Source organism: Cetorhinus maximus, chromosome 2 (genome assembly GCF_964194155.1).
Source record: "Cetorhinus maximus chromosome 2, sCetMax3.hap1.1, whole genome shotgun sequence".
Classification (NCBI taxonomy): domain Eukaryota; kingdom Metazoa; phylum Chordata; class Chondrichthyes; order Lamniformes; family Cetorhinidae; genus Cetorhinus; species Cetorhinus maximus.
Window position 1 is genome coordinate 183,269,786 of NC_135880.1, and position 23,951 is coordinate 183,293,736.

Consider the following 23,951-nt stretch of genomic DNA (forward strand, 5'->3'; position numbering starts at 1 on the left):
ACCCATGTAAAGATGATTTTCAAAGATTCGAGTAATAAGATCAATTCTGTGTCCATTGTTTTGAGATTTATGAAAGAAAATTAATTGAGATGGTAGCAAAGAATGATTCATGATGGATTGTTTTCCAATCTGGCTGATAACGCTGATGCCAAGAACTCAGATTGTTGAATTTCAGATTGGCCATCACCGTACTTAACAGTTCTGCGTCTTCTGCAATTGTCAGTAGTTTCATTTATATTTTCTTTACAAATATATTATACAGGAAGGAGTTGCAAGAGCTACAGTGTCTGTACAAAGAAAGCATTGAACACGCAGCTCAGCAAGCTGAAGTCATCCAGCAGCTACAGGCCCTCAACCTGGATACACAGAAGGTGCTGAGAAATCAGGAGGATGCTCATGCCTTGGAGACTAAGACTTATCAAAAGGTAAGTGGTCCAATTCTTGTAAGTAAAGCAAATTTGAAAAGGTTTAAAATTACAAGTTACTTTAGCAAACCATGTGATAGATTTTCATTTTCATGGCTTGGGGGTTAATTGTGTGGAGTGGGTCACCTGGTTTGTTGTAGGACCTGCCTGGTTTTTATTCTATTCAATTAATTGTAAATTTACCCTAATCTGTTTATAAAATAAGATAATTAAAATCCTGAACTGATATTTTTGTAAAAATAGTATTTATTTATAAAATAAACACTTAAATCAGCTATTTAATAATCTTAAATTATATCAACATTTATTTGAGATTAGACTGAGGAGTTGAACTTCGGCATGTTTTTTGAGAGGTAACGTAACATTGTTTATATCTCTTTAAAAAGGTCAATGGTATTGTGTAGTGGTTTACTAGAGAGAGAAAGAGAGACGTACAGAAGTATGTATTAACCTTCTCTCCAACTTTTCTAAAAGTTTCCAAAATTGCCTGAAGCAAAAGATTCAATCATCTAGGCATTGGCAGGTTTTTATTTGCAGGATTCTCCATGCACTATAGGAACAGGCTAAACTGGGGTGATGTTTCTAGGAAAACTTGTGGAGGGAACTCTCATTAAAACATTCTGATATCGTACTGTCATTGTATAAAACGTAGGCTTCAACTGCAAAACTTTAATTCTTTTTCTCCGAGTATCAGAAAATGTGCTTGCATGTTATATATTTTGTTTCATTGTTTTCCCTTCAGTCAACTTTATTGTCACAGTGATTTTAATTGTGATTAAAATTGAGTTGGGTGTAAAACTAGTGCTGCACCCGAAACAAAAACAAAAATACCTGGAAAAACTCAGGAGGTCTGGCAGCATCTGCGGAGAGGAACACAGTTAACATTTCGAGTCCGAATGACCCTTCAACAGAACTAAATATAAGCTGGTTTAAGGGTGGGTGGGACAGGTAGAGCTGGATAGAGGGCCAGTGATAGGTGGAGATAACCAAAAGATGTCACAGACAAAAGGACAAAGAGGTGTTGAAGATGGCGATATTATCTAAGGAATGTGATAATTAAGGGTAGAAAGCAGGACAAGCAAGGTACAGATAGCCCTAGTGGGGGTGGGTGGGGAATCAAAAAAGGCTAAAAGGTAGAGATAAAACAATGGAAAGGGAATACATTTAAAAATAATGGAAATAGGTGGGAAAAGAAAAATCTATATAAATTGTTGGAAAAAAAAGAGAGGGGGATCGGAATGGGGTTGGGGATGGAGGACAGAGTTCATGATATAAAATTGTTGAACTCAATATTCAGTCCGGAAGGCTGTAAAGTGCCTAGTCGGAAGATGAGGTACTGTTCCTCTAGTTTGCGTTGAGCTTCACTGGAACAATGCAGCAAGCCAAGGACGGACATGTGGGCATTAGAGCAGGGTGGAGTGTTGAAATGGCAAGCGACAGGGAGGTCTGGGTAATGCTTGTGGACAGACCGAAGGTGTTCTGCAAAGCGGTCACCCAGTCTGCGTTTGGTCTCTCCAATGTAGAGGAAACCGCATTGGGAGCAACGAATGCAGTAGACTAAATTGAGGGAAGTGCAAGTGAAATGCTGCTTCACTTGAAAGGAGTGTTTGGGCCCTTGGATGGTGAGGAGAGGGGAAATAAAGGGGCAGGTGTTGCACCTTCTGCGGTTGCATGGGGAGGTGCCGTGGGAGGGGGTTGAGGTGTATGGGGCGATGGAGGAGTGGACCAGGGTGTCCCGGAGGGAACGATCCCTGCGGAATGCTGCCAGGGCGGGTGAAGGGAAGATGTGTTTGGTGGTGGCATCATGCTGGAGTTGGCGGAAATGGGGGAGGATGATCCTTTGAATGCGGAGACTGGTGGGGACAAGGGGGACCCTATCATGTTTCTGGGAGGGAGAGGAAGGTGTGAGGGCGGATGCGCGGGAGATGGGCCAGACACGGTTGAGGGCCCTGTCAACCACCGTGGGTGGAAAACCTTGGTTAAGGAAGAACGAAGTGTTGCACCCGATCTTGCCAGTTTCTGATGGGTGGGTTAGGGTTAGATATCTGGTGGTCGTGACAGGCACTATATAATTGCAAGTTTATTTTCTGTATCCTCCCATTGATTATTTATCCCAAAAAAGGGCTCTGTTCTCTCTATCTCCAGCAATGTGCCTGTGCTCTTGCCTTGACCTGTCCTTGTGGTATATTAAGAATGAAAAAGACTTTGTCAGGTGCTGGCCATTTCCCCCCTGCATGGAATTATCTTGTATATTTTTTTTACTGTTTCTATGTGAGCATTTTCTCTGTGTCAATTCTATACTGATGATATATATTTTTATGTCAGCACTACAGTGAGCTGAGCATGCGTTATGATGCATTAAAATCCAGTGAGGCAGGGCACCATCAAAGGCATCTTTCCTTGACTACCCAACTATATGAAAAGGAGCAACAAATAAACCAGCTTCTTGGAAAGCTACAACAGGCTTTAGATTCTAAACAAACTGCAACACACAAGACTACTGCTAATTGTTTGGAGCAGGTAAGGTACTGGACAGAAACAGTTTTTGTTGTCAGACCCAGCTAAAATGCTAATAGCACAGAAAATCCCATTATGAAATGACGGGAGTGAATGGTGAGTTGGAGTTAGAAAATCAGGGCTACCATGTTACAGTCCCACCTTTGCTTCTGCACTTGCTGCTACCGAGGTCCCCACACTAGGAACTGTTTAACAAAGCTCCACCATATACGTCTAGGAATGCTAACTTGTCATCAACGAAGTAATGTTGAAAAGATCCACAAATGATACTTGCATGGTTTTAAATATTACATCTCTGTTTTGATTATATTTTAAATTGCTTCCAGGCAGGAGGAGGTTCCCCATATTGGTTCTTTTTTACAGCTTAAATTTAGATTTTTTTTGATGCTGCAAAAGAGGTGTATTCTGGAAACAGGGGCTGCAAAGCCAGAGTTAACACCTAATTTAGAATTGGCAGCCGATATAAGGGCCCACCAGCCCAAACTGGAGGATGTTTGCATATGACAGGGTAATGAGGGTCAATGCAGCTGTCTCAGAAATTATGGCATCCACACCAGAATGGCACCTGACTTAAGTTAAGCTTATAGAAAAGTGGATAAGTGAAGGAGCTCTTACCATGGTGTTGGCTTTCCACGTAGACCCAATAATGAAGGGAGAACAGGAGCATGAGGATGAAAATAAGATGTGTGTAAGATAAGACTGCATCAAAGGAGAACAACAACATCTAAGAATTGATCCTTACATCACAGTGACAGAGTGCTGGTAGTATGTAGGCTGAGGTGACTTCTATGGACCATCTGTTTCTTGATGCCAGATCACACCTTAACCTCTGGTACCATGAGAGGAATGGATGAAGGATCTCCACACATGTAAAGAGACTGCAGGAAAAGGTGGGGGAGCAGTTGGTTACCTTGACTGTTCTGGTGAGGTCATTAAACCTCTGCCTGAAAGACAATGAATCATGAAATTCATGAAGGTGGAATTTCCTGAAAGTTTACTGTTTGTTCCCTGGATCTGGCTGCCATCCTTGTTGCTTAGGTTAGTTGCTTCTACTTGTGCTGCCATTGCTTCTTTGAAGTGTTTTATCCTGCTGCTGCACCTGTCTAACTCCTCCTGGTATTTTCTCATTCCTCTTCTTTGTTGCTGCTCCTCCTCTGCCTCACCACACCCCTTTATGACTTGATCCCACTCCCACCCTCCTCTTAAGGTATCTTATAGTTTACCCAGCACCCCTTTTTGACTTTTATGGCCTAAATATTTCCTCATCCTTCCTTTGGGGAGACGGTGGCGTAGTGGTATTGTCATTAGGCTAGTAATCCAGAGGCCCAGTTTCATGCTCTAGGGGTTTCAATCCAGTCTAGGGTTCAAATCCCCCTATAGCAGCTGGTGGAATTTAAATTCAATTAATATAATCTGGAACTGAAGTCTAGTCTCAGTACGTGACACTTTTATCGATGTTGTAAAAACCCATTTGTTCACTGTTGCCTTTTAGGGAAGGAAACCTGTCCTTACCTGGTCTGGTCATGTGACTCCAGATCCACAGCAATGTGGTTGACTTTAAACTGCCGAGTATGCCAGTCAGTTCAAGGGAAATTAGGGATGGACAACAAATTCTGGCCTTGCCAATGATGCCTACATCCCATGAAAGAATAAAGAAAAAAATACCCAGGTTTTCACCCTTCCCCAGCATGTCTGAGATGTCTTGAATTGTATTTAGACAGACCTGCATTCCGCCGCATGCATAGATTGGCTGACCCTGCAACTTACACTTCAAAGTTGGCAGTGGAATGGTGCTTTCAGAATCTCAGGGAAAATATGTAAACTTACTGTTTAAAAATAAAAGTGGATTCTTGCCCATTTGGTTGTTGGGCTTGTATGCATGACTAAACCGAAGAATGGATTTGAACCTTGCCAGTACTGTGAATTACTTTGAAATGTCCTCGTGTGGTGCAGTCGGACATGGCAGCCATTTTTATACACAACAAGGATCCACAAGCGGCAAGGAAATTAATGATTGAGGTGAGAATGTTTGCTTGGACACTAGGAGAACTTGCTGTTCTTTCCTGAGTAGAACTATAGATCATTAACTTCCACTTGAAGCATTCAGACAGTCGGATGGGACTTCAACTTAACATTTTACCCAGAGGGCTGCATCTCCCTCCATGCTAAATATGGTTAGATTACGTGCTTGAGTTTGTTACAAGATCTGACTTACCTTATTGTTGAGCAAGGAAGCCAGGAAGTCCAAGTCCAGACAGGCCTCTGGAGTTTCTACACATGCAGGGATTGGGACCGGGTTGCATGTGCGCAGCATAGTATTTGGACTTCTCAGGGCGCCCATGTGATATAAAAAACAGCATGAAAACCCTGATCATGTGACCCAGGAGTGGGGCACCATATCAGAAAAGAGTCCCAGACAGGGGACAGGGAGAGACCCAAGTGGAATCCCAGACGGGAGATCAGGAGAGGGAACAGGGAGAGATCCATTAAAAAACAAACAGAGAGGTTCAGGGAAAGGGGCTCCAAGCAGAAGATGGACTGTGGTTTGCAAACTTTAAGTAGCGAGGGCTCAGGAGAAGCCCTGGTGAATGAAGGAGGCAGCAGAAGGTTGGTGATTCTGTGCTGTGGACCGTTGCCGGGGGAAGTTTGGAGCAGTAGTGTTCTGCTCGGTGCGGCCGAAGAGCTGAAGTTGTGCTTGTGAGTTGGTGCTGGAGTGTAGGCTCGGGGACCCAGGGGAATGGAGTCTAGGGAGACGAGATTGAAACCCTGCAAGGTGTACTGTCGTTAACGCAGTCTGAGTTGGAGTGACCTTTGAAAAGACTTCCAAGACTAAATTTTCGCAGGTGAAGACTGGAATCCCTTGTGAGAGAGACAGAGTTTCAATGAGATTGGTTGACTCACAGTATTTACTGATGCCTGGGTGGGTTGCTGAGAAATTCTTGGGATCTGTCTTTGTTGCATTTGCTATTTATTGTGCAGTGTAGTGTGTTCAACCACTATTTGCCTATTATTTCACATATTCCTCATATTAACCCTGAATGTTATAGAGTTTAAGATAGATATTGTAAATTGTTTTATCTTTCTGACCTTTGTTGTAAAGTTTATTTTGATTGTCCAAAAACCATGGAATCTTGTGCCTTTTTTCTCTTAGCAAATGTCTTGGATCTCAAACTTTGAAACAGAAAGTTACTGGTCCCTAACTGGATCATGCCAAAACTTTGGGGGTCTGGTCTAGGATCATAACAAGTTTTAAGGTGTGGCTTGCAGCTACATGCATCTCATTCCAAGGTGCGAGGATTGCAAATGAGCCAAACTGACCAGCTTATTGACCAGACCCCCTTTTTGAATGGAGAGAAGAAACATTCTGTTCCCATCATGCTTGAACCATTAAATTATCCTGTATGAATTTTTAGAGGGCTGCTATAAGATGCTTGTAAAAAAAGACAAACAAAAATAGCATGGCTTTCTGTTATAACGAAACCTCTTGAGAGTCTCAGTAATTGCCATGTAGATTCAATGAGTACACGTCTTAATGAAACAGTTATAATTTCCATACCTGTACTCATGCATGATTCCTCTTCAAAATCCTTTGTTTTTATGAGTGGGATAGAGGGCACCAACAGGGTATCATGTTTGATAAATATTTCATGCTGTTTACAGAAGGGGGTGTTTGAATGGTTGGTTATGCTTGCTTTTTTGTTTTTCTTTAACCTGCTTACATCAAAGGTGATATCAATATGTAGTGTATTTTTCAGCTATACCATTGTACAATGTACTTCCAATTACTAATTCATAGTGTCTGACAGGGTGAGTGTATTCTGATCTAATTTAAAATTCTATTTCAACTTGATAGAACACTAATAACTTTAAATATGTTGGTTGTTGGAACTGTTCTTGTGGTTAAGTCTCAGTAGAGGTCGACATCCTCACCTGCCAACTATTCATGTGAGAGATATAATCAGTCTTCAACCGGGAAACGAGGTCGCACGGATACGGATGGGAAATGCAGTTCCTGCCAGCTGACCTGTGGAGTCACTCAGCACTAAGCCTCCAGCCTGTTATTCATTCTGCTAGCTGAAGGGACACATTTAAAGTGCATTGGGTTAAAGTGGAAGTATAAAAGGCAGAAATGGAAAAACAATTGTTACAAGTGGAAGCAAAATATGTACATAATTGATGCAGCCCAGTGCAATGTTAACTGTAGTTCTCCAGATGACACTTGTGATCATTCGCTAGCTTATAGCGTGGTTTACTCTGCATTGAGAAGCTTTCTTATTAAGTTTGCCTGTACGAATTTGACTCTCGTGTTTGTTATATTTTGTCTCATTGAGAAAGTGTACTCCAAGGAAGTTGGACCAGATATTGGTTGGACCTTTTTTCATATGTTTGGGACAACTGTCTAAAATAGGCTATTCATTAGCAGATGCAAAGGGCTTGGCACCTGCTTTATGACACCTCTGTTAGATTGGGCTGCACTGAAGAGCAAGCAGTGGACCTGCTTCCTTCAGGAACTGTTGGAGTGGATGCGACCTAGCAAGTGGTCGTTACCAGAAAGGTAGATAAGTGGAGCCAGGAGGTGCAGGAGTGCCTCACCCCACCCTGGCTCCGTAGCACTTGAGAGAGTCACTGCTCTCCTGATTGATCACCTGCCACTCACCCGAGATGAAACAAAGAGACCAGTGGATCAAGTTTGGGTGATCCTCAGGTTGGCTTGCCCTGGCAGGGGAGGCATGCACACCACCTGACTCAGGCATGCTGCACACCTCTGTATTTAAATTGTGTCTGATATAAAACATTAGCTTTGAAAGTCTTTACTACTGTACTCATGTTTCTGGCTGTGTAGTTAGAGGCTCCAGTCTCTGAATGTTGGTGATTGTTGCTGCCAAGTAGTTGTTTATAACGACATACAATAAAGCATGGAGCAGCTTAGTAGGATTTAATACAATTTTATTGTACTTAGCTCTTTGTGAATTGTTCATGGGTGTTGCACGTAATGAACAGTTTTGTTGAAAGATAACGCATACTCTATAGATGTTCCATATTTTGCAGATCAAATAATCAAAATGTCATAATTTCTCTTGTGATTAAAGCAGTTGTGAGATGTCCCTGTCTATTTGCCTATGTGTTGTGCCTGTTACCCTGATAATTATGTCTCTGTGCATATTGTAAATTAAGATATTAATGTTGAATTCAGTGGAAAATCCAGATAGGTTTGAAATGGCTCTAATTTTATTAAGTCAGTAACATCTTAAACGTTCATTTCTTTAAAAAAAATCATCAGAAATGTAACAACAATAGTCAGTATAGAGAAAAAATCTGTCACAAAATATCATTGTTTCAGTCACATGAAATGAACAGTTGTGACATCTCATCATTTGCAGTGAGGAAGGGCTCAGCATGATGTCATTAACTTACGAACAATAAATAAGACAATTCAAATGGCATTGTCATTGAATTACCTGGCATTACGTTGGGCAGCTGAAATTTTAAATGTGGGCGAGAGAATTTTGTTTGTTAACTATCATGAACCATTAATTAACATGCTGAGTGTGGAATGTGTGTTCATCATAGAAAATTAATTTGTTGGTGATAAGGGCAAAAGATCAATTCACCTGTAACAATAACCTGCTTTAATACTCACAAACCACTTCATTGATAGAAATCTGCCAACCTTTGCTAATTTACCTGTTGAATATGCAGTTGGTGTGAACAGTGACATCTAGCAGAGAACATTCATTCTGATTTCCAACTAAGCAATGAATGTGGTCAAGTGCCAAAAGGCAGTCTTTGCTTTGCTCCTTCATAATGCTCTGAGTTCAGCACAAGTAAAGATATTAAATGTTGATGTTTCTAACAGAGCAGGAATGCAGCATAAAATCTCAGTGAATGTTATGATATATTCAGTGGTGGTAACTTTGGGTCACTATAGTTGGTCCAGATTCAAAGAGAAATTGAAAGCCTCGACAGTTAACGTGAAGGAGTAGGCCAGTTGGCTCCTCTGGCCATCTGGGTTGCCTAAATACATCTTGACCAATTCAGCATTGCTCTCTTCACCACCCCACAAAGCCCGTGCCTGTGTAGGTCAGGCAATGGACTGTCGCACTCCTAAATTCATAATTGCTGCACTAGTTTCCCAATAGGCACAGTGACGTGCAATTTGGACCCCGATGGTTTCAAATTATTGAAATGGTGAACTAAGCAAGAATGCATGAAGCTACAGAGAGGTTAGTGGAATTGACAGATTGGTGGTTTTACATGACCCCTTCAGAAATACTTCATTGGTTATAATGCGCCTTTGGGTGTCCCGTGATTGTGAAGGACACCTTAAAAGTACAAGTCTTTTTTCTTTGTGGGTACATAGATCTTTAAAGCTGGGATTGCAGGTTGGAAAGACCACAAAGAAGGCAAATAAAATTCTCATTTTTAAAGCAAAGAAATTATACTGAATTTGTACAAAATGTTGGTTAAGATGCAGCTGGGCTAATGTGTGCATTTGTGGGCACCCCATTACAGGAAGGATTTGAGAGTCATAGAAAATGTTTAGCAAAATTCATTAGAATGTTACCAGGAATGAGAGGCTGTAGTCATGAATTGGATATATACTTGAAAGGGAAAAAATGCATTGCTATGGGGAAAGAGTGGGGGAGTGGAACGAATTGTTTAGCACTTTCAAACAGATAGCAAAGGCATGTTGGGCTGAATGGCCTTCTTTGCTGTAAGATTCTATGAAGAAAGGCTTCAAAATTGAGCTTGAGCTATAATAGAGGTCTTCAAATTGTGGAAGGTTTTGAGAAAATGAGTAGTGAAAGATTGTTTGCCTTATTTGGTGAATTGATCACAAGGATCATAGATTGAAGGCTAACCCTCAAGGAACAAAGAAGAAAGTTAAAAGAAATATTATCACAGCGGGGTCATTAGAACAAAGGATGCCTTACCAGAAGTGGCTATTGAAGGAGAAACGATAAAATCATTTAAAAAAAAAAGAATTAGTAAGTATTTGAACAGGAAGAAGTTGAAGAGGTCCAGGAGTAGGTGGATAAAATGTGATTTGAGTAGCTACCTCCAATGGAAGAGATTACACAGACTTGTTGGTTCAGTGACCTCCTCTGACATGATTTCCATGATTCTAAGTTTACGGATATAAACCTACTGAAATGTCATAAATCACTTATAACAAATTATAAAAAAAGAATTTTAAATGACAATGTGAACATGTTAATTCTTATTCCATTTCTCTTTTTTCACTGAACTATTCCATATAACCCTAGAATATAATATATCCATTGTGACATTTTTCTAACCCTTCAAACTTGACTATAGGTTTCTGTTGGCTGGAGAGCTGGCTTTTAATGTTTTCGTTTAAATATTGATATATATAATTTATATATATTATTATTAGAAAAGACTTTCTGCCTACCACACAATTGAGCAATGTTGTGTATGAATTTCAGTGCCGGTGCGATGCTGGGTACGTAGACCGTACTTCCCAGCGACTGGCTGATCAAATCAAACAGCATGGTCCTTCGCTTGTTTGTAATAGGCAGAGTACAGGCCATACTCAACCAGCCTGCGCTTGCAAAACCCAAAACATAACATCTACTGTTAGATGTGATTCTGCGATTGGGCTGCACTTGATGAACAATCCTGCATGTGCTGATAGCTACGCCAAAAAGCAATTTAAGATAATCAGTCGAGCTTGTAATGTGGCTCATTTACATGTGTTAGAAGCAACATACATTCACACGCAGGGATCCATTCTCTGCAAACAGAAGGAATATGTTCAAGCCTTGCATCTTTTTTGAATTACCCAGGAGCTTGGGGAGCCTATAGTTCCCTGTTGATTTTTCCTTGTGTTAGGAAATAGAGAGTTTAAGTAAGTTATATTGGTATTTGTAGGTGTTAGGAATGAGTTTTAGCTTTAAAGTTTGATTTGTATTTCTGTATTTATGTGTTAAGAAAGGTCAAATTGAGTTTTAGTTTCACTTTAAAAAGATGCCTGTAATTCTAAAGAGGCTTTTTATGACTCTTGCAGTGAGGTTAAACAAACAGGAGCAGAATAATTGGGCTGTTACCTCACAACAGGTATCCAGAGAGGCAGGGCCCTCCCACATACACACAGAAAAACTAAAACAAACAGCAGTTTTAAGTTCAGTTTGAAGCCAAGACCCCAAGAGAGAATGGATACTGGGAGAGGGAACTGAAGATTTCCCAAAAGAACCAAAAGGTCCCAAAACAGTGTGATGGAAACAGGGGAAAGTCCCAAGCAAAACTTCCAGTCAAAGGGAAAGCGAGGAACCTGGAAAAGGTCCTGTTAATGAAGTTAAGAGTGAGGAGCAGAGAGAAAGCCTACAAGCTTCAGATTTAAAGAGACAAAAGCCGCAGAAAGCAGATTTAAAGTGAGAACACCTTGCAAGAGGCAAAAAGGTCCAAAGAGAAAACTGAAGGCCTGTAACTCTTTGCTGTGGGCATGTGAAGCAGTGATACTGTGTTTGGCTGAGTTGGTGAGAGAGTGCGTGGAAGACAGCTTGAATGCATGTGGTGACCCAGGGAGAGAAGCATTGGAAGGAGAGTTCGAAACCTTGGAGGTGAACCCATGCGGAAGGCATCTAAGATAAAGCGTCAGTTTGGGAGAAGATCCCAAGGTGAAGTCTTGGAGAGTGGAGATTGGAAACCCTTGTGTGAAAGACAGAATTCAGTGAGACATTTGGCTCACGGTGTGACAGGTGTCTGGGGGGAGTTGAGGAGAGATCCATAGAATCAGGTTGAGGCGACATCTGTCATTTGGTTGCAGAGTGTGGTGTGCCTGAGCACAGGTCACTATAGGTGTACATAGACTGTGTACTTACTGTGAACATTAAAGTATAAGATAGTGTTTGTAACTTGTGTTATCCTTACAAATCTGTATATATCTGTAAAGGTATAGTTGTGGGTGAAGGAGTATTGCAATATAGTTCATCTTTTCTTGTTTATTAAATGTTTTATTCTTTTGTGAAAAGTTCATTAGTGGTATGGGTCTAGAATGCACTGCCTAGAAGTATGGTGGAGGCAGGTTCAATTGAGGCAATGAAGAGGGCATTGGATGATTATTTGAATAGAAACAATGTGCAGGGGTACGGAGAAAAGGCAGGGCAATGGCACTAGTCATAATGCTCATTTGGAGAGCTGGTGCAGACACGATGAGCTGAATGGCGGCCACCTGTGCTGTTAAAATTTTGTGATTCTATGACTCCAGTTACTCTGTTCAGCAACCACTCCCTGCGTGTCTAAACAAACGAATTAAAAGTTAGGACATATCAAGTTGGGTTCAACTGTGGGATCAGGCTTGTCCAGGTGTAACCTCAGCTGGGCTCATAACACATGGCAATGCCTCAGCCAATCAGAGTCGACTTGCCAATTGATTAGCAAGCTTTTCTCTTGTAGAATAAATAGTTGTGATCGTTTGAAATTTTGTATGCTTGTGTTTGTGTTGATCAGTGCAAGACGAAAAGCTTCAGCAACATGTTTCTCTTTTCAGCAATATTCAAGTTCTGTACCACCAAGTGACTATTTTATTACACTTGTGCAGAATTTTTTATTGAAATTTAAAGCTATATGCCTGCACATTGTTGATCATTGCTGCTTTATTTTGCATGTAATGTACATGCAATACCATGCTGAAAGCTAATCTATTATCACTGGAAACTGTGGACAGGGTTTCCTGTCCTGCCACCTGAAGAGTTGACAGGGAATGCATCCCTGCCATTCACAGCAGCCCCACAGCCATTTAATGGTCCGAGGAACGTTAATTGGTTGGAGAAGAGACTTCTCCCACTCGGGCGGAAGTCCGCATCAGAGAGCTCATGACCAATTTAATTAGCTGCCAGTTTTGTAGTCCCAGCAAAGTCAGTGGCAGCATTGACCAGAAATGGACTACAGGCAATCCCCAGTTTCTAAGTCCTGGAGTCCAGGACCAGTTAAGTGTTGGGGTTTGGGGTGGGGGTTGTGTGTCCCTGCAGGAAGGGGAGGTGAAACCTTGGGTGGGTGCGGGGGAGTAGGTGCTGGGGGTCTTGATGAAGAGGCTGGGGAGGGAGGGAATACCTATGGGGGTGGGGGCAGACCTTGGTTGGGTGGGCTGGGGTGATGCCATTGAGACTGGTCGGGAAGCGGCCCTTAAGTAGCCAATTAGGTCTGGTCTGCCCCACGTAAAATTGTGGACAGGGTGGGAGCAGGCGGGAGGGCTGTGGGAAGGCCCCTTGCCTGCAAACCCTTGTACAAGGGCAGTAAATTCTGCATAATGAATAATGTCTTTGTAAATGTATATAAATATTTGGGACAAATGCTGGAACACCTGCTGCCATAGCCTGCTGGGCTTCTAACTGTACTTAAATGCATTGCTAGTTCTTCAGCTTTACTGCTTGGTCCTGGACAGAAATCCACTTTTCCTCTGGGCCAAAGTGCAATTTTCCACTGCTCGAGTATCTTAGGAACAGGAGGAGGCCATTTAGCCTCTCGAGCTTGTTTTGTCATTCAATGAGATCATGATTGATCTGTGACTGAAACAAAAGAGCTAAACTCCAGAGGTGAGGTGAGAGTGACTGCCCTTGACATCAAAGCAGCATTTGACCGAATGTGGCATCAAGGAGCCCTAGCAAAACTGGAGTCAGTTGGAATTAGGGGGAAAACTCTGCTGGTTGGAGTCATACCTAGCACAAAGAAAGATGGTTGTGGTTTTTGGAGGTTAATCATCTCAGTTCCAGGACACCACTGCAGGAGTTCTTCAAGGTAGTGTCCTAGGCCCAACCATCTTCAGCTGCTTCATCAATGACCTTCCTGACATTATAAGGTCAGAAGTGGGGATGTTCGTTGATGATTGCACAATGTTCAGCACCATTCGCAACTCCTCAGATATTGAAGCAGACCATGTCTAAATGCAGCAAGACAATATACAGGCTTGGGCTGACAAGTGGCAAGTAACATTCACACCACACAAGTGCCAGGCAATGATCATCTCCAACAAGAGAGAATCCAACCATTGCCACTTGACATTCAATGGCATTACCATCGCTGAATCCCCCATTATTAACATCCTGGAGGTTACCATTGACCAGAAACTGAACTAGACTAACCATATAAATACTGTGGCTACAAGAGCAGGTCAGAAGCTGGGAATCCGGTGGTGAGTAACTCACCTCCAGACTCCCCAAAGCCTGTCCACCATCTGCAAGGTACAAGCCAGGAGTGTGATGGAATATTCTCTGTTTGCCTGGATGAGTGCAGCTCCAAAAACACTCAATAAGCTTGACACCATCCAGGATAAAGCAGCCTACTTGATCGGCACCCAATCCACAAACATTCACTCCCTCCCCACCTGACGCACAGTAGCAGCAGTGTGTACCATCTTCAAGATGAACTGCAGAAACTCACCGAGGCTCCTTAGGCAGCACCTTCCAAACCCACGACCACTAGCATCGACAAGATCAGGGGCAACAGGCACATGGGAACACCACCACCTGGAAGTCCCCCCCGCCACCTCCCCAAGTCTGACTTGGAAATGAACTGCCATTTATTCACTGCCAGCAGGCCAAAATCCTGGAACTCCCTCCCTAACAGCACTATGGGTGTACGTACACCAGATGGACTGCAGCGGCTCAAGAAGGCAGCTCACCACCACCACCTCCTCAATTGGAATTAGGGATGGGCAATAAATGCTAGCTTAGTCAGCGACACCCACACTCTGTAAATGAATTAAAAAAACTCCATGTACCCACCTTTGCCCATATCCCCTAATACCTTTGGCTAACAAAAATCTCTTAATCTCAGATTTAAAATTAATAATTGACCCAGCATCAATGACAGTTTGTGGAAGTGAGTTCCAAACTTTTACCATCCTTTGTGTGTCGTGACCTTCAGTGTCTGTTTGAAGTCTTTATTCTCTGCTGCATTGCTCGATTCTGTTCTGTGACTGGCTACTGTGTCCTCAGTTTTGGCTCCTCTGCCAGGGAATTGCTCACTGCACACTGAGCCAGCTCTGATCTGTTTCTGCTCGTTCTCATTCTGCTCTGGAATCTGCTCCACTGCTGCTGAATGATCTACGCTTTCCACTGTCTTTCTCCATTCATTCCTCTGCTGGTATGTGCACAAGTAATCACTGAGCCCACTACTTTATTCTACTTGATCCCTGAAGAAATCCATGCTGGCTCATGTTTGTTTTAATTTATTCTTGTGGGCGGGATGTGGGCGTTGCTGGCTAGGCCAGCATTTATTGCCCATCCCTAATTGCCCTTGAGAAGGTGGTGGTGAGCTGTCTTCTTGAACTGCTGCAGTCCATGTGGTGTCGGTACACCCACAGTGCTGTTAGGGAGAGAGTTCCAGGATTTTGACCCAGCGACAGTGAAGGCACGGCGATGTAGTTCCAAGTCAGGATGGTGTGTGGCTTGGAGGAGAACTTGCAGGTGGGTAGTGTTCCCATGTGTCCGCTGCCCTTGTCCTTCCAGGTGTTAGAGTTTGCAGATTTGGAAGGTGCTTTTGAAGGAGCCTAGGTGAATTCCTGCAGTGCATCTTGTAGATGGTACACACTGCTGCCACTGTTCATCGTTGGTGGAGGGAGTGAATGTTTATGGTGGTGGATTGGGTGCCAGTCAAGCGGGCCTGCTTTGTCCTGAATTGTGTCAAGCTTCTTGAGTGTTGTTGAAGATGCACTCATCCAGGCAAGTGGGGAGCATTCCATTATACACCTGACTTGTGCCTTGTAGATGGCGGACAGGCTTTGAGGAATCTGGAGCTGAGTTACTCCCTGTGGAATCCCAGCCTCTGACCTGCTCTGGTAGCCACAGTATTTATAAGGCTAGTCCAGTTCAGTTTCTGGTCAATGGTGACTTCCAGGATGTTGATGGTGGGGGATTCAGCGATGCTAACGTCATTTAGTATCGAGGGGAGATGATTAGATTCCCTCTTGTTGTATACGATCATTGTCTTGCACTTGTATGAATGTTACTTGCCACTTATCAGCCCAAGCCTGAGTATTGTCCAGGTCTTGCTGCATATGGACACGGACTGCTTTAGTATCTGAGGAGTTGTGAATGGTGCTGAACATGGTGCAATCAGCAGTGAACGACCTCACTTCTGTCCTTATGATGGAAGGAAGGTTGTTGATGAAGCAGCTGAAGATATTTGGGTCTGGGGCTACCCTGAGGAACTCCAGAGTGATGTCCCAGGACTGAGATGATTGACCTCCAACAACCACAACCACCTTCCTTTGTGCTAGGTATGACTCCAACCAGTGCAGTTCCCATTGACTTCAGTTTTGCTAGGGCTCCTTGATGCCTCACACAGTCAAGTGCTGTCTTGATTTCTAGGACAGTCTCTTTCACCTCACTTCTTGAGTTCAGCTCTTTTGTCCATGTTTGGATCAAGGGCTGTAATGAGATCAGGAGCTGAGTGTCCCTGGCGGAACCCAAACTGAGCATCAGAGAGTAAGTTATTGCTGTGTAAGTGCCACTTGATAGCACTGTTGCTGGCACCTTCCATCACTTTACTGATGATCGAGAGTAGAAAGTTGGGGCGGTTAATGCCCAGGTCGGGTTTGTCCTACTATTTGTGTGCAGGACATACCTGGGCAATTTTCCACACAGACGGGCAGATGCCAGTGTTGTAGCTGTACTGGAACAGCTTGCCTAGCGGCACGGCAAGTTCTGGAGCTCAGATCTTCCTTACTGTTGCCAGAATGTTGTCAGGGCCATAGCTTTTTCAATATCCAGTGCCTTTAACTGTTTCTTGATATCATGTTGAGTGAATCAAATTGGCTGAAGACTGGCATCTGTGATACCGGGGACCTCAGGAGAAGGCCCAGATGGATCATCCACCTGGAACTTCTGGCTGAAAATAGCCGCAAATGCTTCAGCCTTGTCTTTTGGACTGATCTGCTGGGCTCCTCTATCATTGAGGTTGGGAATATTTGTGGAGCCTCCTCCTGTAGTTGTTTAATTGTCCACCACCATTCATGACTGATGTGGCAGGAATGCAGAGCTTAGACCTGAACCTTGTTTGTACGACTGCTTAGCTCTGTCTTTTGCATGTTGCTTTCGCTGTTTGGCACGCAAGTAGTCCTGTGCTGTAACTTAACCAGGTTGACACTTCAGTTTTAAGTAAGCCTGGTGTTGTTCATGGCATGCCCTCCTGCATTCTTCATTGAATCAGGGTTAATTCCACGGCTTGTTGGGAATGGTAAAATTCTCACCCTTGGTTTCAAATCCTTCCAAGGTCTAACCCCTCCCTATCTGTGTCATCTACTCCAGCTCTACAGCTCTCCAAGAATTCCGCATTCCTCTAACTCTGGCCTCTTGTGCAACTCTCACCCCCTTCTCCCCATCAATGGCAGCCGTACCTTCAGCTGCCTGGGCCTTAAGCTCTGGAATTCTTCTCCCAAATCTGTCCATTCCTCCTCCTTTCTTCAAGATCGTCATTAAAACTTAGTTCTTTGACCAAGCTCTTGGTTACTTGTTCTAATATTTCTTTGTTTTGTTCAGTATCAGTTTTTATCTTCCTGTGTAGTACCTTGGGACATTTTCTGTGTTGAAGGTGCTATATAAATGCAAGTTATTGCTCAGCTGCCTAGCTGGTGATGAACTATTTAGCCCACACTGTGCAACAGTCGAGGTAGATAATGTATTGGGGTCAAAGTGACACAGGAATAACATTTTGGACCATGAATTATTTGGTGATGGAACCTGTATAAAATATTAAAATCCCTGATGGATCAGCAGCTTGTCACATTATCCAGAATTGCAGCTGACGCTTAATACCTAAAGGTGGCAAGAGCAATCTCTCCTGGTATTGGTGGAGAACTACAAGTATAGAATTATGCAGTAATTCTCTGCATCAGTCTAGTGCCACTCCTTTGGATCACAATCACACCTTTATGTTTAAGAGAGGCAACTTACTTTTTAAAAGACAAATCTTGTAACCTTTCCCTGACCTTGAATGGTGGAGGAGGCTGTTATCATTAGTTGACTGTAGGAGGACTAGGGTAAACAGATTGAATGTTTTTGCCAACAGATACAAGGGTAATGTGAGGTGGAACATTGTTCTGCAGCAAGTGGTAATGACCTGGAACTTGCTGCCCCCGAGAATGTTGGAAATGGAGATGCTGAATAATTTTCAAAGAAAATCGGATGGGCACTTGGGGGAAAAAATCTTGCAAAGCCACAGGGATACAGTGGGGGACTGGGACTGACTGGATTGCTCTACAGAGAGCTGGCATGGACTGAATGGCTGCCTTTTGTGCCGTCATGACTCTGTGGCCAGAATTTTCCAGCCTACCTTTGTGGTGGGGCAAGCGAGCTATTGAAACCTCTGTTCACATGAGGGTTTGGAAAATTCTGGCCTACGATTCTATGACTGTCAGTTACTTGGTTGGGTGCAGAAGTGACAGTACTCAAGATGCTTGGCACCAAATAAGACGACTTGATTGGTGCCTCTGCCTTCAACTGAGTAACCATGCCCGTCGCCGCCAGCACACTGTGACTGTGCGTTATCTGCAAAATACCCTGCAGCAGCTCAAAGCTTTCTCAACAGTATTTCCTGAAATATGGCCTGTCCATCAAGAAGGGTGATCGAAAAGACCATAGGAACTCTGCACTCTATCATAACTAGTAAATATATGATCATTCTTTCCTTCATCATGGGGCTAAAATTCCTGGAATCCCTGCTGAATACCAAAAAAAAGGGTGATGTCAGGTAAAGGCTTGAGCAGTTTAGCAAAAGGCTAATTGCCATGTTCTCATATATGGGTGGCCAATAAATGCACTTTTGCCAGCATCACCCATATCCTGAGGACAAATTTTAATAAGTGTCAGTTTTAAAGATAGAATCAAATGTTTAAATGGGTTGCAATATGTAGCTGTTGCTTATTTGATAAATTACGCCCAATGTTAATTGCTCTAATTAACATATTTGAGGTGAGGTCCTTCAGTAAAAGTCAGGGTTTAATTTCCTCACTGGCCTCAACCAGAATGTGCAATGAGTAACTGAGCCATGCTTATTAGGAAAGTCCCAGGATCAATCCCCAATCAAAAATTGAGTCCTAGGCATTGCTATATTTACAAATAGTGCAACTGGCCATTTTTCTGTCCTGATGTTCACGCTTTGTGACATTTTTGGTTTTGAAGTTTGTTGGTTGAGGTATCAAAAAGGGTAGTTTTTAAAAATTAGCACAAAAATTCACAACCAAAAATAGTGTAATAAGAATGAATGTCCTTGGGTAAACTGGAGTATGGGTGAAATTTCTTCCAAAATAAGATTTAACTGAATGCTGGAAATTATTTAATTTTGCTCCTTATTTTGCTTAAAATGTGTAACATCCTTTCGCAATTAGTTTCCTAATTCTGAATGACCTCAAAATACGAAGCTTATCCATAATGAGTTATGATTGAATTTTGCTCAAGCCATTTATTTTATCATTCTCTTTTTAAAAACTTAATTTTTTGAATACGGTAAGATGCTACTGTCCATACAAGACTATAATAATGAACAGTTTTATTTGTTAACTTTCATTTTAAATTGTTGTTGGATTATGCAGCAATAAAGGATGAAAATGGTTAGGTTTGTTCAGAATTCAAACTTTTGATACAAAGTCTGGAAAGGACAGTGATTTTAAAAAGCTCTTAATAAGTGCAAAGGATTTTCTTTTTTACCGCCATTAACATGGACCTCTAAGACATTTGAAGTTTTAAATATAGACACATACGATTCCTCTGCATATACAAGAGCTATGTTCTTAGCTGAACTGAGTTTAGGATAATTGTTTCGGATAATTGTATCGTTATTGTTTGTCTAAAGTGGATTTTACAAGTACATTTGTGTTTTGTTAGTAAATTCTTAGTCATTGTCATTGGATTGGTACAAGATTTTTTAGAATTTTTCTAGCGTTTATTAACTGCAGTACATTGCGAGGAAATATCTTTGCCGGTGAGTGACTGATTCTGTGTTCCACTACGCTGCTCATCAGCAGAACCCAAGACAATATGTTGCAGTCCAGCATTTCAAATAGATGAATAAAATCTGAATTAACTAAATCTGCTTTTTATGGCTCAAGTGGTTTCATTAGACTCGAGCACTCTACTACAGTTCTTTAATGAATGCATGCCATATGCTTTAAATGTTCTGGTCAATAGCTGATAAAAAAAATGCGGTATAATAAAGTCAGGAGAAAAGAAGATGTCCTTGTGATAGGCCTCTGTCAAAGGAGTTACTTTAAATTCAGTAACTACTATCTAGACAATATGGCTTGCAATTTATGACCCAAAGGTAGTCATACATTATTGGAATATAGCCTACTGAGCTTCACATTACACAGATGTGAAGCCCTGATTATAGTTGCTTCATAATTAACAGTGATCAGATTTGTTTTGTGGCATAAACGGTGCATGTGTAGAACATTAACCATGGCGCACACTCATTCAAATTCTGCTCAAGGGCTCCGTGGCAGACGGGTCACGAGCTTCAGGGAGTAGAAGCACCAGCTCCTCCATATGTTCTTGCTGCATCTTACTACAACTACGAGTGCAAGATAAGTTCCCAAAAGAACCAAATCGTGTTCTGTAATTACAGCACCACTTTCTGCAGGATAGAAATGAGGAAAAGCAAAACACTCTCTCATCAGATAATTTGTAAATTACTTTACATGGCGGATGCCTAACTCAGTTGGTTTCAACTGCTGAAATTATAAATAATTGTAACAGATGTGGCAATATGGCTGGCCTCCAATAAATGAGACCCTTGATAATATAGCCGACCCTTTGACAGGCCAATTTAATAAAATGTGAACAAAATCTTCTTACTAATAATTTATCATCCTGTTTCCCTATTGGACAAACTTAATTACCCTAGCAGTTAACAAGGTCACACCCAGATGCCAACCTCTGCTACAGTTTTGATAATACAATCAGCAATTGAGGGGCGATGAAAGCTTTGTTGTTTTTTCATTACCTGGCTTCAGATAAGCACAGGTGGCTGAGCCCTGCTTGTCAGTTCTTAATAATTATAGACTATTACGGAATGCATAGTTAGCACATTGAAGAGTGCGCATTAGCATTTTTTTTATATGACTGAGGTGCTAACTTATCAGGGAGTATATCCCGTGTGACAACGGAACTTGTGCAGTACTATATCCTGCACAGAAAATGGTACACGGTATCAAGGCACTGTAGGACTTGGGTTTTTGGTTGGTTTCCTCTGATTTGACATTGCAAAGGTTAATGCTACCTTAAAATACAACAAAACCATTTCATTTCTTTAAAAATTTATTATTGAATTTTGAGGAGCATATTTCAGCACAGATTGCTGAACACGATTTTATTTTAGGGATTGGAATTTTGTAACTGTACAAAAGCTAATTCCTTCACTAGGGATCCTTTTATTTAATTTACCTAGAGCCAGTAGAGGTAGATGCATGCCTACATTTTTGTGCATGTTTGTAATAGCCACCTAAACAAATACATGGATTGGCTTGTTGCAGTGTAATTTCTGAATAGCCCTGTGGGGTTTGGTTCCTCTGCTTTGACCATATTGGCACCATGATAGGCAAGTTGTGACCTGTACAATGAATGGAAGCAGACTGAAGCTTTAATTTTTTGCAGCTCTAAAATCAAGTCCATATAGAGCAGCAAAATGGATACTGCCTTTTTATGGAGCAAACAGTGATATGCTATACTTCAAAATACCTGGATTGGTTTTCAGCCCTGTGTTAATTCCATAAGGGACTACTTGTGGGTGTTTCAGTTGAAGACAAAGTCTATGCCTTCAACACATAAATAAACTGCTGCAAATTAAAACGTGTTTGAGATGTGCCCAGCGTAAGCATAACTATATATAAGCTAACAAATTCGGACCTTGGTGTTGAAAGTAACATTTTGAACATTTTAATTGATAATCCGGATTATTGTTCTCAGCTTGTCAACCCTTGCACTGGCCATTTATCAGGATTAATATCAGAACAGATTCAATTGACTCAATGCTGAAATAGGAGGCTCTTATGTAGAGAAAAGGAAACAAATAGGGTTAAATGACAAAAGTTGATATGATTACATCTCGGCAAAAATGCTATATTTACAAATAGAATTTTGGCATCTGGTGGCCTGCAGTGAGTTGCACGCAACTATACCTTAATATAATTATCCTGTTGTAACTCTGATAACATTGATTGGAGGTGAAGGCGATCCTATCGAGGGTGAAACCATCATTAAGAAATCTGGGATTTTACAATGGGTGTGAAAATGCAATTAATCCAAAAAATTCCTGAACTTGCAGACCTGTAGCCAAGGAAAAGAAATCAAGTGTTGAAAATTGTGTGATTAGAGATGTGCAGTAAACTGGTCATTTTACAGTCACTTCAGCTACTAGTCTTCACTGCTGTGGGGTTAGGCCTTCAAAGCTTTGATTTAGTTTGTACATTTATAAGCTTGTCTTGTGTATGGAAATCACATACCCCTAATGTGTGCAAGGATTTTTTGGAGAAATTTGAGGTGCTATCCCTTGACGATTAGCAGCTGAAATGACCAAACAACAATGAAGGATTTTACTCCACACTAAAAATAATTGATAGATTTTTGTTGGGTAAGGGTATTAAGGTCTATGGAACCAAGGCAGGTAGATGGAGTTAAGATTCGGACCAGTCAAGATCTAATTGAATGACAGAACAGGATGGAGGGACTTAATGGCCTCCTTATGCCTATATTCCTAATGATCAGTTTTATCTTTTCTATGCACCTTTAGAGTTTTTTTTCTGTATTTTTTTCATGGGATGTGGGTGTCACTGGCAAGGCCAGCATTTGTTGCCCATCCCTAATTGCCCTTGAACTGAGTGGCTAGCTAGGCCATTTCAGATGGCAGTTAAGAGTCAACCACATTGCTGTGGATCTGGAGTCACATGCAGGCCAGACTAGATAGGGATGACAGAGTTCCTTCCCTAAAGGACATTAGTGAACCAGATGAATTTTTTTCTGACAAATGATGATAGTTATCATGGTCACCATTACTGAGACTAGCTTTCAATTCCAGATTTTATTAATTAAATTTAAATTCCACCAGCTGCCGTGGTGGGATTTGAACCTTTGTCCCCAGAGCATTAATTAGCCTGGGTCTCTGGATTACTAGTCCAGTGACATTACCACTACGCCACCGTCCCCTTTAGAGTTAAATTGGACATATCTAGTTTTAAATATGGAAAACTAAAGAAAAATGGAGATTTCTCTTAAAGCAGTTGCTTGGGGTGTTTTATGCTTTATAAATTTTTTAGGGGTATTTGGTTTCTCCTATGCAAAATTGACTCACCAGTTAAGGAGGTGAATCAACCTAGGTACTGAAGCATCAGTTTTGGATATACATCTGTCTCTGTTTTATTCTGTCCTGAGCCTCCGAACCATGAAGCATTTACTGTGAATGTATCCATTGGTGGGGAGTCTGGTGGAAGATCATAAGATTTCATCACGAGAACAGTGTATTAACAAATTCTAAATCACGCCTTGGCTGTCTTATTTTTTTTTAAACTAACCAAGTTGGTTTTTAGAGAAACAAACCTTTAAATCTACGTAGTGAAATTGTAAGTTTTTTCGATATTCTTTGATCCATTCTTCTTCCCATTTTGATCTTAGCTGCTTTGTATAATCTGATTTTGGTAGTAAATTGTATAATATCTCATGTCCGGTTTCTGTATCCTGATATATATCCAAAATGATTTGAATGGCCTCGTCAGTGAAATCCTTTTATTTTGTTCAACCAGCAGATGCATCATGATTCCTCCAGTGATTTAGAATACCTAGTTACTACTCAGAGAGCTGAGATAAATTTATTGAAGGAGAACCTGAAAGAAACAAGTGGAAAATTAATGGAACGTGTTGCTGATGACAAACTACTGGAGCTAAAGTTTGCTGCTAGAGAACAAAAAAGGCAAAAGGTATTTTTTTTATTATTGTGTTCTGCAGTAGTCTAGGTCACGGTATTCTGAAGTATAGTTTATGGATTTTGGATTAGGAA

At 41.6% G+C, this 23,951-nt stretch overlaps 1 protein-coding gene across 1 annotated transcript in view; it reads left to right on the top strand.

The window, feature by feature from the left end:
- The window catches only part of cntln (centlein, centrosomal protein), a 395,750-nt gene that overhangs the window by 104,735 nt on the left and 267,064 nt on the right, over positions 1 to 23,951 (top strand). The window contains exons 8-10 of the mRNA XM_078530355.1: positions 267 to 425; positions 2,751 to 2,945; positions 23,698 to 23,871. Of these exons, the coding sequence (XP_078386481.1) occupies positions 267 to 425; positions 2,751 to 2,945; positions 23,698 to 23,871 (528 nt within the window). The remainder of the gene's footprint in view (positions 1 to 266; positions 426 to 2,750; positions 2,946 to 23,697; positions 23,872 to 23,951) is intronic.